This window comes from Corvus hawaiiensis, chromosome Z (assembly GCF_020740725.1).
Source record: "Corvus hawaiiensis isolate bCorHaw1 chromosome Z, bCorHaw1.pri.cur, whole genome shotgun sequence".
Lineage (NCBI taxonomy): Eukaryota > Metazoa > Chordata > Aves > Passeriformes > Corvidae > Corvus > Corvus hawaiiensis.
Window position 1 is genome coordinate 14334099 of NC_063255.1, and position 17550 is coordinate 14351648.

The 17550-nt window shown below is 42.5% G+C and overlaps 1 protein-coding gene across 3 annotated transcripts in view; it reads left to right on the plus strand.

The window, feature by feature from the left end:
• Nucleotides 1-2713: 2713 nt before the first annotated feature.
• Nucleotides 2714-17550, plus strand: part of ZFR (zinc finger RNA binding protein) — a 47727-nt gene continuing 32890 nt past the window's right edge. For all 3 annotated transcript variants that reach the window (XM_048291256.1, XM_048291257.1, XM_048291258.1), the window contains exons 1-2: nt 2714-2821; nt 3026-3110. In XM_048291256.1, the coding sequence (XP_048147213.1) occupies nt 2785-2821; nt 3026-3110 (122 nt within the window). In that variant the 5' untranslated portion in view covers nt 2714-2784. The remainder of the gene's footprint in view (nt 2822-3025; nt 3111-17550) is intronic.

Sequence of the window (17550 nt, forward strand, 5' to 3'; positions counted from 1 at the left end):
TTTATTACTGTTTCATTTTGAAGCAATCTGATATATGTCTTAAGAAGATAGAATCTTGTTTTATAACCCACTGAGGTTTTTTAAGTATAGACCATGAATCTGATCCTGCAAGCTAGTAGTAGCATAAATAGATGTTATGTAATGGTGCACAAAGTCACCAGGAAGCATCAGATTCTTATTAGGAAACTGCTGAGGGAAAGACTTGTATAATATTAGTGGTTCCCACCCCCCCCCACCCCCCCCCCCCAAGGAGAAAGGAAACCTTGATTTTCATTTTTTTTGGTCACATTTAGAAAGTATGACTTCTCATAAATTATGTTGTAGTCTTTTTAAAGTGATATATGCACTGAAAACTCAAAATGCAAAATTCACACAAGAAAGTAATCTGAAACTTCTAGTGAAATTGCAGCTGACTTGAGCTGCCAGATGGGAGCTTTTGCTCAGAAATATGCAGGGTTGAAATCACAACATAAAGGGTGTAGTATTTGAATATAGAAATTACTTGGGTGAAGAAAAGTTATGAAACCGAAGTCAAAAATCTCAGTTGTGAGTAAGAAAGCCTTGGGGGAGTTTTTGGGTTTTTTTATGGAGACAAAGTTGAAAAGAGGGTAAATATTCCAAGTTTATTTGGAATATTATAATATAATACGTATCAATAGTAGCATAATATAGATACATATCCACAGAAAAAGTCCACAGGAGGATCGCTGAGTTGATCAGAGGGATGGAGCACTGCTCCTGTGAGGAAAGGATGAGAGAATTGGGTTTGTTCAGCATGGAGAAGAGAAGGCTTTGGGATGACCTAATTGGGGCCTTCCAGTACCCCAAGGGAGCCTACAGGAACGATGGAGAGAGACTATTTACAAGAGCCTGGGGTGACAGGACAAGGGGCAATGGATCCAAACAGAAAGAGAGTGTGTTTAGATGAGATACTAGGAAGAAAGTCTGTACTGTGAGGGTGGTGAGACACTGGCACAGGTTGCCCAGAGAAGCTGTGGATGGCCCATCCCTGCAAGCTCTCAAGGCCAGTCTGGATGGGGCTCTGAGAAGCCTGGACTAGTGATAAGTGTCCCTGTCCATGGCAGGAATGGGAGTTGGAATTTGGTGATCTTTAAAGTCCCTTCCAACCCCAGCCAATCTGATTCTGTCATTCTATGAAGTTTACCTCATAAACGAATAGCAATGGCAGGCCTACCTACTTTGCAAACGTAGCTTTAGTGATGCAGTGATAAAAGGTGTGTGAACATCTGTGTGTATATAGATGCTTATATTTTTAATGGAATGTGTACTGAATATTGTCTATTTATCAGTATATTGGAAGACTTATAACTGAAAAAATTTGAAAGACAGTGGAACAAAAACCCCTTCTGTTGTCTTCTTGTCCAAACATCAGGATCCAGTGGCCTAATTATGAACAATTTTCATTAAAAATAAGGCTGTAAATATCTATATCAATTATATATCTCTTGTATAATTTGCATATCCTGAGTCAATTGAGGTTTTCATGGCAGAGGCTGTATCCTCTAAGTTTTTCTACAGAAGGTTTCTGTCGAGTCCTCAAGTACTGTCACATAGAACTTTGGAGTAAGGCTTTTCTTTTCTAATCTCTAGCAATTAAATATCTTGACCCAGTAGCCACTTTCTTTCCCAGAAAAGCACTTTGGGTAGAACCTAGCAGATTCCTTTTACTGTTGTGCTTGATTAGGATAAGAATGAACAGGAGGTACAGTAATATTCAGTTCCTATGCAAAATTAGTAATATTGACAAACTAATTAGTTCAATGAATTGGCAAGGATGTTTGGCATCGGAAGTAGTTGTGCTTCATATGCAGCTGCAATAATGTTTTAGATGAGAGAGTACTTTCCTCTTCTCATTTTATGAACAATAATATCTTTGCAGTCTTACTGCCTATGATCCCAGCTACTGTGGGATATGGGAACCCTCTGCCTTTGTGAGGACTGCAGGAGGACATCCCAAGCAGGTGTGTTTTGAATAGGCTTGGCTTACAGTAAACAAATACTTCCGAAATGATACTTTTTACTTAATCCAGAAGTGTTTTATAAGCCTTCATTAGTTTAGGAATAATGCACACTGTAGCACAGACAAAATACATAAATGGGATTGAAGTATTTAAGCATTTAAGTTTTGCTTTGTTCAGAGTTTTGGGGGACATCTGATGCTCAGAGGGAAGGATTTGCCGGAAGGCGGGGCAGAGCCATGGGGAACGGACGCTCATTCAATGCCTTTGGTCGGGAGGTCACTGCACTGGCCGCAGTGTGCTGCCCAGCGCTCTACAGGAGTGATCTGACGGACTGCTGGCTTCTGGAAAAGTCACATGAATGGCCCTGTGTGGGTGAGGCTGCACCACTGTCGCACGTGCAATAACCACATAGGAGCTACGGCGGGATTCTACATGTCATATATACATATGTACGTCTGTTTGTGTATGTATATTCTATAGGCTGCCCCGAGCGCGGCTCCCCATGGGCCGGCGAGCGGGACTACAGCTCTCAGCGGCCCCCGCGCACATCCCGCGCCTGCGCACGCGGATCCCCGCGGCGGATGCGGCTCCCAGTTCATCGGGCGGGAGCCGTGCCACGGCCGGACTACATCTCCTAGCGGCCTCCGCGCACATCCCGCGCCTGCGCAGGCGGAGCCGGCCCGGCCGCACTTCGCCGTTGTCGCCGTCGGTGGGTGGGTGGGGGAAGGGAGCGAGCGGGAGGAGGAGGGAGGGGGGGGAGAGTTGAGAGTTCACCCGCCGCCGTCGCTGCCAGGCCGGACTCATGATTCCCATATGCCCGGTAGTTTCGTTCACCTATGGTGAGTAGCGGTGCTCGGCGTGTCCGTGCTTGGGGAGAGGGCGGCGGGCGGGGGTCGTTCCTGAGGCGCCGAGTCTGACCCGGCGCTCCCGCGCTCTCTCTCCCTTGTCCCTCTGTGTGTCCCGTTCTTTCCCCACCGCCTCCTCCCGCCGGGCCTCCTGTCATGGCCCCGGCCGCCGCCGCCCCTCGGTCGCCGCCGCCGCAGTGCCCAGCCGGCTGGGGGAAGATGCCAAAATGGCCACCGGCAACTACTTTGGATTCACCCACAGCGGGGCTGCTGCCCAGTACAGGTAAGCACCGCCGCGACCCCCCCGTGCCCCCCCAGGGCCCCTCTCCCCGGCCGGGACCCCGGACAACTCCCGCCCCTTGCTCCCTGCCGTGGATTGTGCCCGGACCCTCCTGCCGCGCCCGCGGGCGTGCGTTCTTATCTCCGTGTATGCCTGGGGGTGGGAGGTGGGGCTGGGCACCGCGAAGAAGGAGGGGGATGATCAGCCACAGCATGGGGTCCCCGGGCCCTTAGATTAAAATGGCCACTTGCAGTCAGTCAGCAGCACCGGCGAGTCACCGTGTGCCGCCCCCAGGCCCGTCTCCTGCCTCAGCTTCGGGGAACACAGGCCTCGCTCCCCAAGGCTTTGCTGTTACTGTGGGAGCACAGAATCCCTTCTAACATGGGTTGGAAACCAACCTAAGGCAGGCTGGTTGGATCAGGGAGAGATGGAGCACCGGAAAATACAGGGGACTTAATCCAATTGAAGTAATGTTATGATTAATGTGTCTGAGAAAAAGTCGAGAAGCTACTTTCAGGGACAGGTACCGTTTTAAAAAAGTGTTCTACTCCGATTTTTAAGACCAGGAGCAGTGTTCTAGCGGAACTTGAGGACCCATGATTGTGTAAACAGTATGCATACCTGTGTCCTATCTGTCTGGATAGATCTATCACTACTGATCTTGTATAGACACAGTGCCACCACTCTTTGTATATTTGTCATTTTTGTTCATTTAAATTGTGGCCAGACTGTTAAAAAGTAATTGGTAGCATATATTACATTGCATTTTGTGACATCATGTTACTTAATTTGCTAAATACAGTCAGGAACATCTTTGCAATTGGCTCATGTTGGAGTGACACCTTAAAGCGCACATTTGAATCTTACATTGCTCATTCCATAAATCTCTCATAAAGACCTTCTTCAGTGCCTAAGTTGTGGTGAATAAGAAAAAAACTAAAAGAATAAAGCAAGTATATCAGAGATTATTAACAAACAAATGTGGATGTGTGCTACTAGCTAATAAAAATTGCATACCTATTTTAGGAATGTACACTTCTGTGAAGGTGTTGGAATAACTCCGAGTCTGTTTTTCCTGTTGTTTTTTTCCTGAAAATGGACGTGAAGTACATTGAATTTAATTTATTCTGGTGTTTAATAGAGGATTAAATTTAGCTAATCTTCTAGTTCCTTTGAATGCTCACAGTGTGTGTATGTGTTTACATTTTACGTGACAGTTATAGTGAATATATAGGACATATATATATAACTTCTTTTTAGGTATAAAAATTAAGTGAATAGTAAACCAAGATATATGTCTGCAGTTTTGAAGGGCAGATGAATTTTTAAATTCATGTTTTATTGTGGAGCGGAGGTGATCCTTAGACTAAAGATCCTGAACAACTCATTTGAAGTTATATAGTTGGAATAACATTCAAGTTCAATAGTTGATCCTAAGTGGGTTTTTGAGAAAATGAAAAACAGATCAAAAGAACCTTCTTCCTTCACTGTCATAAATTCAAGATACTATTTAATTGCCTATCAGTTAAAGACTCTACATCCTATAAACCTTTTGTGTATTTACCACATCTGGAAGTGAAGAGACACAGCAATCAGTGTTTAAGTACTCCTTTCATAAGAAGGAATTTAATATTTTGAGCTGAAAACACAAGAGTGACTTAAAATGTCTGAAGGGCAGCTTACTTTCACAAAGCAGATTTGGTAGGCTCTTACTAGTGTTTTTACAGAGTTCTACAAAACATTTATTCCCCTCCTGTATATTTGAGAAGGAGATGGTGGTGGCAGGGAAAGATGGTAAGATTTAATATTACAACAAGTCCTTTTAAGTTTTTTCCCAGTGTTTGAAGTGACAGTTCATAGAATAAAAAAAATCATTATGTTCTTGGAAACCAGGGCAATAGATAAACAGATGTTTTTCTACATACTTAATACATAGGTGAGCCGCACAAATCTTAAAAAATGAAAGGTGTTTCTGGATGCTGAACTAATCTATGGATTTTTTTAAAAGTGGCTCAAAGTAACAAGTTGTTTTAGGAGAGCAAATCACACTTGCAGTTGAAGTCTTTAGTTCTTTATACATACCCCATTTAGAAGTCCTGCCACTGTAGTTTTTGTAGCAATAAACAGAAATTTTCATAATAAACACAATATCAGTCACATTTTTAAAGGTTCTCTCTTGCTAAAATGATTGTGAAAAATTCTGGTATGTTAGAAGAATATTAGTCTGCAACTTTAGATGATCTCAGTGCTCCCTAATGATAATAATCAGAATTTTATTGATTTCAGCATTTAGTTCAGCTAGGTGCAAAAAAATTGTGAAATTCTTTTTAGCATACACACCTTCCTTGTAATATCTTAATGTATGAGTATCTCAAAATATATTAAGTCTTCATCTGGAAATGTGCTGAAAAAATAAAAAGCCTAAACTCTGCATCAGAAAGTAGAGAGTCTAAGTAGATTCTGTTCAATTTCAAGGAATAGAATAGATTCTTCCAGTTGGAAGGGACCTACAGCCATTGTCCAGTCACCTGCCTGACCACTTCAGGGCTGGCCAAGTTCAAGCACGTTGTTAAGGGCACTGTCCAAATGCCTTTGAGCACTGACAGACTGGGCCATCGACCGCTTCTCTAGGAAGTCTGTTCCAGTGCTTGACCACCCTCTCTGTATAGAAATGCCTCCTAACAGCCAGTTGAAAGCTCTGCTGGTGCAGCTCTGAACCATTCCCTCATGTCCTGTCCCTGGATAGCAGGGAGGAGAGCTCAGCAGCTCCCAGTGCCCTTCCCCTGCTCAGGAAGCTGCAGAGAGCAGTGGGGTCACCCCTCAGCCTCCCTTTCTCCAAACCAGCCCAGCCCAAAGTCCTCAGCTGCTCCTCACAGGACGTTCCTTCCAGCCCTCCCACCAGCTTTGTTTCTTCCTCGGGGCACATTCAAAGACCTTGCCATCCTTCTCCACCTGCAGGGCCCAGCAGAGCCCACGCTGAGGCCACCCCAAGGCTGAGCCCAGCGGGACCATCCCCTTTCTGTGCTGGCTGTGCTGTTCTTGGTGCTCCGGGATGGGGTTTGCCCTTGGGGCTGCCCAGGCACTGCTGACCCACACTGAGTGGAGTGTCAGCTCCACATCTCCCTCTGTAGCTGTCCAGCCATTCCTTTCTCACTTCATACGTATGCTTGGCATTACCCCATTCCAGGTGCAGAGTCCAGCATTTGAACTTGTCAAATTTCACTGCATTAATGACTGTCCAGTGCTCCAGTCTATCTAGATCCCTCTCCAAGGTGTCTTGCCTCTCAAGAAGATCCACAGCACCTCTCAGTTTGAATCATCAGCCAAGTTGCTAATGATGCACTCAAGCTCTTTGTTGCCAGACAGATGTAGCACCGTTGAGTACAGCCCATTGAGTGCTGCCATCGAGCAGGTTCTTCACCCAGAGCACTGTGAACCTGCTTGTCCCACAGCTGGACAACTTGTCAGAAAGATGCTGCGAGGGACAGTGTTAGCAGCTTTAGTCAAACCAGACCTGCATCCACTGCCTTCCCTTCATCCAGGAGGCAAATGACCTTATGATAGAAGGATATGTTGGTTAATCAAGATTTTCCCTTTGTGAACTCGTGTTGACCGTGACAGATGATTGCATTGTTTTTTAACAATTCTTTCGCCTTCCAGTAGGGCTTAGTATCTCCATAATTTTTCCAGGAGCTGAGGTTACACTACTAAGTCTCTAGTTCCCTCTTTCTTCCCTCATGCCTTTGTGAATGGGAATAACACAGGCAAGCTTCCAGTTAGCAGTGACCTGCCCAGACTCCCAAGGCCTTTGGTAGATGTTTGAGAGGTCCTGCTGTAATAGCTGCTGGCCCATTCAGTACTCTGGGGTGAATCCCATCAGGGCTCATGAAGATGTGGGAGCATTCTGTTTATAAGCTGGTCCCTTAGAATTTCGGTGTCCGCAGTTGTGGTGCTCCCACTCAGAAGACTCAAAGGAGAAAATCTGCTGTACTAAGTAATAGCTGAAAGGCACTTTTAAGGAAAGTTGCTGTATTTAATTCTAAACTTGTTGTAGACGGGTGTAAACCCTTCCGGAATTGCAAAAATGACAGTATTCTAATTTGCATTATTAGTAGTGAATCACAGGATCACAGAATATCCTGAATTAGAAAGGACCCACAGGGAAACATCAAAGTCCGGCTCCTGGCCCTGCACCCAACATCCCCAAGAATCTCACGATGTGCCTGAGAACATTTTCTAAACACTTCTGGAACTCTGTCAGGCATGGTGCTGTGGTCACTTCCCTGGAGAACCTCTTCTAGTACCTGACCACCCTCTGGGTGAAAAACCTTTTGCTGATACCTAACCTAAACCTTCCCTGACACAACTTCAGGCCGTTCCCTTGGGTCCTGTCACTGGTCACCACAGAGAAGAGATCAATGCCTGCCCCTTTGCTTCCCCTTGTGGGAGTGTTAAAGGCCACAATGAGGTCTCCCTCAGCCTCCCCCAGGCTGAACAGACCAAGTGACCTCAGCCACTCCTCACACAGCTTCCCCTTCTGACCCTTCACCATCTTTGTGGCCCTTCTTTGGACACTCTCTAACAAGTTAATGTCTTCCTTATACTGTGGCACCCAAAACTGCTGCCAGCACTCGAGGAGAGGCTGCCCCAGTGCAGAGTAGAGCTGGACAGTCACCTCCCTTGCCCAGCTGGCAATGCTGTCCTTAATGCTCCCCAGGACAGGGTTGGCTCCCCTGGCTGCCAGGGCACTGCTGACTCAATGTTCAACTTCTTATCATCTAGGGCTCCCAGGTCCCTTTCTGTGGCACAGCTTTCCAGCCTCCTGTTCCCCAGTCTGTCCACACCTCCAGGGCTGCCCTGTCCCAGGTGCAGAACTTAAATCAAAAACTGGAAGGATAGTGGAGCTATTATTGGCATAGAAGTCACTATGTCTTCCTGGAGTTACAGTTTATCTGTGGCCATGGTGGATCATTTAAATACTTTCTCATCCTTCATGTGAAGAAGAAATTAAAATTTGCCCAAGTCTTAACATTAAATACTGATATTTGAGGCAGTTATAAAGGCCAGATTGATAGATGCTCAGGTGGTAGACCTTGGATTTGGAAAATTCAGGAGTATGGTGTTGTTGCTGTTTAACCCCAGCCAGCAACTAAGTACTACACAGCCTCTTGCTTACCTCCCAGCCACCCTGATGGGGAGGAGAATCGAAAAAGTAAAACTCCTGGATTGAGATAGAACAGTTCATAGTTAAAAGAAAATAAATATAATAATATGAATTATAGCAGTAATACTAATAAAAGTAATAGTAGTAATGAAGGGAATAGGGGGAATAAAACCCAAGAGAAGAAAGCAATGCACAACACAACTGCTGATCCCCTGCTGACTTAATGTCCAGCGTGTTCTCCAGAAACAGTCAGTAGCTCCTTGCCAACTACCCCTAGTTTATACACTGGGCATGATATTTTATGGCATGGAATATCCCTTTGGCCAGTTTGGTCAGCTCTCCTGACCATGCTCCCACCCAGCTTCTTGTGCACCTGCTCACTGGCGGAACACAAGAAACTGAAAAGTTCTTGACTTGAAAGTGAGCCCTACTGAGGAGCAGCTAAACCGTCTGTGTGTTACCAGCATAATTCCCATACTAAATCCAAAACACAGCACTGAACCAGCTACTAAGGAGAAAATTAACTCTACCCCAGCCAAAACCAGGACAGGCACATAGAACTTGATAATATTTACTGTTGTAACAGTGTAATCGGTAAAGTTCCTTCAATTGACTAGATCAGGAGTAGGTTACTGTCTTTATTAGTTCATAAATACTAATTTTTATAAAACATACTTGAAATCTTGTTTTGTATTTAATCAAAGACAGCAAAAGAGCTAAGTGCCCCTTAAGCCTGTAAATAATGTATTAGAAGCATTCTCGTTCCTTTCAGTGTTGTTGCTGCATAAAATTTCCTGCTATCCTACTCATTTAAAATTCTTCGTGTGCACTACCCAGTAATAATATCGTGATTTACTGAGAGAAGCATTAGATTATGCAAATACTGATGCAGGAAATTTCTCTGGATATTACAGGACCTTTACAATTTGTGCTTTCTGCTCGTGGTGGTTTTAGAGCCTAAGGTTATAAACCTGCATGCAATGCAAACCTCATTTGTTACTTATTTAAGTGATTGTACTAGTCTGTCTGTTTAGGAGCCTGAAATAAATGTGGAATGTGGTGATACTAGTCGTCTTTTTGTGTGTGTGTGCATACTCTGTACCTCACCTGAGCCACTGTGTGTCTATTCAGTTTGAAATTAACACCCTAATATTGGCTTGTCTTTCACATGTAAGGTAATGTTAGCATTCTTGGTTCAATGCTGGAGAGAGGCATAGTTAAGTTTTTAATCTCAAATTGGCTGATTAAAATGCTGATGGAGAGATAGGGGCATTGAGTAATGTTTGGACAGAGAAGCGTGCAAATGTGATAGTTTTGTTCAATTAACCTTGTATTATGGTTTTGGTTTCTGTTAAAAAGGTGGAGAATCTTTTAAGTATTGTGAGTTTTGTCTTGGTGATATTCATACTGTGTCTTGCTCTAATGAGACAGGACATGGATCAGAGATGCTTGGGTAGTTAGGAATGATTTGTTAACTTTAAATTGCCTTCAAGCAGCATGACTGAGTGTGGTGAGCTGTCACAGATAAAGGCAATTTTAGCAGTTCATGTTCAGAGCAGACCACAGTGCCTGTGAGTTCAGGTTAAGATGCAATCTTCTAGACAGCCATCTGGATGAACTCTTTCAGTTACAGCTGGTTTGGAATTCGAATGTAGTGCACCATGTTACAGCATATTCAGGTGGTGTAGAACAGCAAAAGAAAGTGAGTTGCTGTGCATGGATGAGTTGGCTGTTGAGGATTGATTGGGGGTGGAGTGTTCTTTTCACATTTGCTGGTATTTCTAATTACTTTTGTCTTCAATATCTGCCCCAGTTAACTGTTCTTCATCTACATACTGGTTTGAAAAGTACTGAGTCTTTCAGAGATGTTTGGGCTGTAATTCACACAGGCATAGCAGACTAAGTTTAAGGTATCACTAAACATAGTTCAGTCTTGTGTTGGTGAAAACAGGATGGTAAGGACAACGGTGGGTAGGACTTTCTTCTGAAGACGCTATGCACTACTAAACTTAAACTGATGTTAAGGATAACATTTATTCACCTAACAGTACATGCACCTTATCCTAAAATGCTTGGGCAGTGAAAGTAATCATAGTTTTACCGCAGAATGAAGCTAAAAACTCAGAATGCTTGCTCTGAGTACTTTAGGCCCATGCTCTGTTGAGTTCCATCACAATCTTGATGCATACACATTCTCAGCAGAAGAGACTTCACTGAATATGACAGAGCTGTGGGAAGCTGATGGGCTACAATGGGGAGACAGAGAAGGTGATAATTGAGGAGGAAAGGTGCCTCGAGTCAGAGAAGTCTTTGTCATTTTAAGGAGGGAAGCTTGCCAACTAGTTGAAATTTGCAGCAGGTGCTTGTCTTTAGGAACTGAGCATTTGGAGAAGATTTTCTGTTAATGGTATAATTATGTCCTTTGTAGTTGTATCCTCAGAATGGATTGATGGTTACAGGCTTAAATCTAGGGTGTTAAATTATGTGTAAAATTTTGTCTGCTGCTAAAATACAACGATAGCTTAAAGTATAGTTACATTATTGGTACTAGAAAAGCAAAGTAGTAGCTTAAGGCAGGAAATACAGAATGTTTTAACAATTTAGTGCAGTTTTCCATACTAGCGAAGTTTCTTTCATTTTATGGAGAACTTGCCAATTTTAGCATTTTTTCTGTTTAGCATCTTCATTAATGGTCCAGATGTTAGGGCAGGGTGTACTCTCAGCAAGTTTGCTCATGATAGAAAATGATGAGAAGTGACTTATGTGCCAGAGGGTTACAGTGACATCCAGAGGGACTTCAAAGGTCTGGAGAAAAGGGCTGCCAAGAATCTCAGGAAGTTCAACAAGGGGGAGTGCAAAGTTCAGTATGAAAGAACAACCCCACGCACCAGTATATGCTGTGGGCCACCCAGCTGGAAAGCAAGAGGACCTGGAGGTCCTGGTGGACACCAGACTTGAACATGAGCCAGCAGTGGGTCCTTGCAGCCAAGAAGGGGAATGGCATCCTGGGATGCATTAGGCAAAGTATTACCAGGTGGGTGAGGGAGGTGATCATTCTCCTCTTACACAGTGCCAGTGAGGCCACACCTGGAATCCTGTGTCTGTTTCTGGGCTTCAGTACAGGAGAGATATGGACATACTGGAGAGAGCCCAAGAAGAGGCCCACCAAAGCTGCTGAAGAGTCTGCAGCATTTCTCTAATGAGAAAAGGCTGGGAGAGCTGAGACTGTTCAGCCTGGAGGAGGGTGAGTGGGATCTTCTTAATGAGTATAAATACATGAAGGAAGGGTGCAGAGAGGACAGAGTCAGGGTTTTTTGCAGTGGTGCCTACTGCCAGGACCAAAGGCAGTGGGCACAAACCGAAGCACAGGAGGTTCGCTCTGAAAGTGAAGAAGCGCTTTTTTCTTACGAGAATGACTGAGTCCTGGCACATGTGGCCTGGGTAAGTTGTGGAGTCTCCATCCTCAGAGATACTCAGAAGTTGTCTGGATATAGTCCTGGGTGTAGGTGATGCTGCCTAAGTGGGATTGGACCTCGGATGACCCCCAGAGGTCCCTTCCAATCTCAGCCATTCTTTGATTCTGTGATTTTGACAGGGATTATGTTAGTAGTTGCTCCTTTTTTAAGCAGATGTAACCTCTCAAGCTCAGTTCTTTTTATTTTGCATGTTACCATTCAAGGCTGTTGAATAGACTTGAAAAAAATCAACTTTTTAAAGAAAGTAGTATAGGCAATGGGCTGTCTGTTGTGTGCAGCTGAGCAAAGAGAGGTCGATAACAGAGCATATATTGCATCACTGATGCAGGCGCCTGCAGTATGTACAGTGAACAAAACATGGCAGAATTTGATTGGATTTAAATCGGGTTGTGTGACTAAATGTATAGATTATCAAAGAAGAAAGGGTGTTTTGAAAACATGAGGCTGCTCATCTTTGAGGTGACATTGATAAGTGTATGGTTTAGCTATCTAGTGGCAATCACTGAATTGTAATGGCATGATGCAAAGAAATTTTTAGAACAAGGAAGAGGAAGGGAAAACTCTAAATGGCTACAAAACCCTGTCTTCTTAAGGCTTTGTGTAGTTAAACCATAGAATGCATTACTGCTGAAATTTAGCAGAATTCAAGAGGGGATAACACATTTGCATGCCTTCAGGCCTCTCTGGATTCGTAGTGAACTGCATTATGAGCAGTGTTTTGTTCTCAAAATTGTAAGAATAGGAAAAAATAATTTTCCTTAAAGTTCTAAGAAGATACATTCAAATACTGAAAATTTTATGCCTGTAGTGAGTGACAGGCTCTAGAAATACAGAGGCAAAGTCACTCCTAAAGTACAATGTATTGTAGACTGGTATTTCATTTCAGCATTTTATGCTGTTTATTGTCAAGTGTGTTTAGGAGAATAAAGCTCACCTATTTTTTTTTTTTCTGTTAATTCTAATTTTGTTTTTGCTTTTCTCTGTCCATGTTTCATTAGCACATCTGAAAGTTCATCTGACCAGTTGTTCAAGAGTGCCTCTTCCTAGGTTAGGATCTGAAGCAGTAGCAGATTGCACTGCTGCCAACAGTTTTTATAGATTTAAATCACACTTGTTTCAATCATCATGTTCCTGAAATACAAAACTGTATTTTTTCCTATTCTGCTATTAATAGAATAATCTGTGAAACTTCGAGAAACCTGGCAGTTAGATGTCACCAAATATGGTTTCCTTAATGCTAAAATGTTCCAGTGTTCTTAAAAGGTACAAATCAAAAAATAGATCCTAATTAGTGGAATGTTTCATTTAAGATACCCGTATTTTAAGAACTATTTTAAGACTTGCTTAAATGTTGTGCTAAGATAGCATGGAAATCACTTCTTTAAATGAAAAAAAAACCCTGCAAGAAGTATGTTTAAGAAGTTGTAATTTCTGAGGAATATTGTCTTTTGGGTAGAGACATGTTTGGTTTTAAGCCAGATCCTAACTCTCTATCAAAACAGCACTGTTCAGAAAACTGAAGCTGAAAAATTGAAGGTGCTCTTTGCCTCTTGAAGGAAAATTTTCAGTGTTCACCAGCCTAAACAGAGCTGGAATAGTAGCAGCATTTTGTGTGCATGTGTTGGGTTGTTAGTACCGTAGTATGCTGAAGATGAGCAGGTTATATGCACATGAGTAACAGTTAATTTATTCTTTTTTTTTCAAATAAATGAATTAAGTGTGATGAAAAGCAAGGCTTATAGGGAACCTTTTATGTGCTTCCTGTGTACATACCTTTTATGTGCTATCTATCTTACTTGGAAGTAGACTGCCTTTTCCTGAAAATGTATTATTCCTCTGACAGTAACTGCTACAGATGGATTATCACGTTTCTTAATGCATGACTGACTCAGCAAATATCTTAATGTGGAAAATGAAGTATCATACAATCTTCAGTTATCTGCCAAAATAGATAGCATTACATCAAAATGTTGTGTTTTCTTTATATTGCTAACATAAAAAAATAAATAATGCTTTCTACTTCCCATTTAGTTTTAACAAAAATGCCTCCACACTTTTTTCTAGAAAAGGGCAGTAGCTGGAAATGAAAAAAGATGTGACATAAGTGTATTGCAGAAGAGAATTCAATATTTGTTTCAGAATTGCTCTTAATACTGTGTCATTCTTTGATAATCCAGATCTTCTTTCAGTATTGCTGTCTGGAAGTAACTAACAAGCGTTCTCCTGTATTCCATCTAACAAGTTCTTATCTAAGCTTTTTTTGTGGAATAATGTTGCTTGTTTGCAAATCTACCTTATATGGCTATTTAAGTTAGACAAGCACTTGGTTTCGGAGCTGAAGAACAATGTTTTGCCAAGTGGACACCTGTATGTCATTAATTGCTGTTGAAATTGAATTAATTGCAATTTCTGCTCTCCACAACCTCTGACTGTTTAAGTGCGCTGCCAGCTTTTTTTTTTTTTTTTTTTCTCCCTGCTTTGAAAGTCTGTGTTTCTTTTCTTATGTCAGAAACACTGCTACAATTTCCTTGCTGAAGGTCTTTGGGCAGTTCAGAAAAAATTATTAATTGCTGCTTGAATATTCTGCTTTTTGACAAGAGAGATAAAAGTTACCAAGAGAATTATGAAATTAATCTGCTTATTTTAAAAAGAAATACAGAGTAGTGATTGCTAACACCTTCTCTTTTGAGAGTTTGTTCTCAGAGCGTGGACTTTTTGTTGCTGACATTTTAATACATCTTGGCCAAATGTTCAGGGTATAATTTTACTGGCTAAGTATCTACCTAGAATTACACTGGTTTTTGTACAGCTATGCTGTAGCTTATTTGATTTTGTAGTGTAGAATTGGGGAGGGAGATCTTTGTAACTATTTGGTGCCTCAGTGTTTGCAATGGAGATTTTGCAAACAAGAAAAATATTTTAACATACTACTCTGTTTCAGAATGGCAGTTCTGGGCCTACACAACAGGGTCCATTGTTGATACTATACAAACAGCTGCTGTATTACTCTTATATCCAACTTACAAAGTATCAGGGCAAAACATACGCCTGCTTTGAGAAAAGGGACTTGCATTTGATGGAAGGAGTATCGTGCACATGACAGCAGTGTAGACAAGGCCAATTTTTGCTTTGGCCTTTGCTCTGGGATGAATTCTGCAAGATTGCAAGACAGGGTGGCTCCTCACCCCCACCCGTAGAAAATCAGGTTATCGTGGAATTAGGGATTACTGTGGAGAGAGATACATGGTCACAGTTCACTGCAGTCAGTCTTAACTAGGAGGTTTAGTATCATAGTGGCGTTTCACAATATGTGGCACTTGTCTGATACTAATGCAACAGAAAGATTGGTATTTGCCATCTTTAGTGTCAGTAGAAATTATTGTAGATGTTATTCAAAGATTTGAGTTAAAGGTGTTTTACAAAAAATACTTGTGCACAGTAATACAATATTGCTAATAAAGAGTTAACCTCTCATTTCCTTGAAGTTACTCGGTTAGAATGTGAAAGGTGAGGCAAGTTGAGTATACACTGGGGTGTAAAACTTCTGAATAGAGGGGACCTTGTTTGGGAAGAGGAAGTAAAGAGGATGAGGAAAATAGTATTATAGATGGGGAAGTTTAAAAACAGGTAAGGAGAGACAAAACACTCTGGGTAAGGTCCTGCAAATGACCTTCTATAGTTGTCTGAAATGTATACATACAGAACCTGGAGTAGAACAATTGGCTGCAGTGTGTGCACTGTAAATGGCTCTGGATGGAATGCAGTGACAGAGACACCTGAACTGGAAGATGAGCGTGGAATAATGTGTTGTTCCTAGAAAATAGAAATTAAGTCAGCTTTATGGGGAAGCACTGTTACTATTATGTTCATCTGGAGAAATAGGTCTCGTATCAATAAAATAAATTCTTTTTGATTGAAAATTTCTGGTGGAAGATGTGGTATAACAGTAGTACAGCAGAGTACAATTTGAAGCTACCCATAACTTCCTAAATGAAAGAATGATTTATTCTGAAAGTGAATTTAAACACTGTAAGAATTGTTATATGGAGTTATGTTGAATTGAATGGTCAGAAACTGGGTCTGCCTTTGTAAGTGTTGGTCTAGAGCTCATTTGCTTTTGAAACTGGAGCTTTTATAAACTAAGGAAAAAATTCTTGACGTGGTACTCAAATGTCGTGTGCTAGTTTTGGCTGGGGTGGCGTTAATTTTCTTCATAGTAGCTGATATTAGGCTGTGTTTTGGATTTGTGCTGAAAACAGTGCTGATAATACAGGGATGTGTTCATTAGTGCTGAGCAGTGCTTCACACAGTCAAGGCCTTTTCTGCTCCTCAGCCCACCCACCAGTGAGGGACCTGGTGTTGCACAAGAGGTTGGGAAGGGACACAGCCAGGACAGCTGACCCCAACTGACCAAAGGGACATGGGACATTCCATACTGTATAGCATCATGCTCAGCAATAAAACTGGGGGGAGAGAGAGGAAGGGGGTGGTGTTCAGAGTGATGGTGTCTGTCTTTCCAAGTAACTATTTTGTGTGATGAAACCTGGCTTTCCTGAGATGGCTGAACACCTTCTACTTTTCTGGACATACTGCTCCACCTCACTGTTTTGTGAGGGGCCCAGAACTGGACAAAGGGTTCAAGGAATGGCCTCAACCAGTGTCGAGTACAGGGGGGAAATCACTGTCCCAGTCCTGCTGGCCACACTATTGCTGATACAGGCCAGGATTCCATTTGCTTTTTTCACCACCTGGGCACACGCTGATTTATGTTCACCCGCTGTGGACCAGCACCCCCAGGTCCTTTTCCACGGGGCAGCTTTCCAGCCATTCTTCCCCAAGTGTGTAGTGTAGCCTGGGGTTGTTGTGACCCAAGGACAGGACCGAGCACTTGGCCCTGTTGCACCTCATATGACTGGCTTTGGCCCATCAATCCATCCTGTCTGGATCCTTGCTTTGTTTTGCTTGTGTGTGTGGCTTTTGCCTTGCATATTATACTGTCTATGTCAACCCACAGGCTTTCTCACTTATACTCTTCCAAGTTCCCCCCCTGCTTCCAGTGTGGGGGAATGAGCAAGTGGCTGCATTGGGCTGAGTTGCCAGCTGGGGTTAAACCGTGACACGCTGGAACAGGTTGTGCAGAGCAGCCTTGTAGTCTCCATTCTTGCAGATGATCAGAACCTGACTGGATGAAGCCCATAGAACCTAACTTTGAAATAAGCTGTGTTTTGAGGACTGGGTAAGAACAGATGGCCTCCAAGTCTTTGTTTAAACCTAAGTTATTCTGTGAGTTTTAAGGTCCTCCTAGTTAATAAAGCAAATTGAACCGAGTGTCTTTGGAAGAGAGCTTGGACTCAAAAATGCTAATAAGGGATATTGGAATTTATTTTGGAGAAGAGAAGAATTGATCTACAAAGAAAAGTGGCTGCATCAATGAGTTAGCTTCTTTCTCTGCAGTCCTGCAGTACTCGTTGGTATACTATTAACTCACAGAACACACAGAGTAATTTGTGTAAATTCACCTTTTCCCCACTGTGTTGAGGGATGTGGTGAAGAACATGCATGTGGTTTGTTACCATAGCTCAGCCGACTTACTCTATTTCATTGGTGCTCTAATAATTTGATGATGTGCCTAGATCTTTTGGAGTCTTATTTATCTAGACAAAGATTAAATACTTGATGCGGTGCAGTATGAAAAATTACTGCTTAAGGTAGAGATTAGTAAAAGAATTGTAGAGAAGGAGCTGGTAGAGGTGATAGTAGAACTAGAAGAACTGCTATAACGTAGGAGTAACTGCAGTGGAGT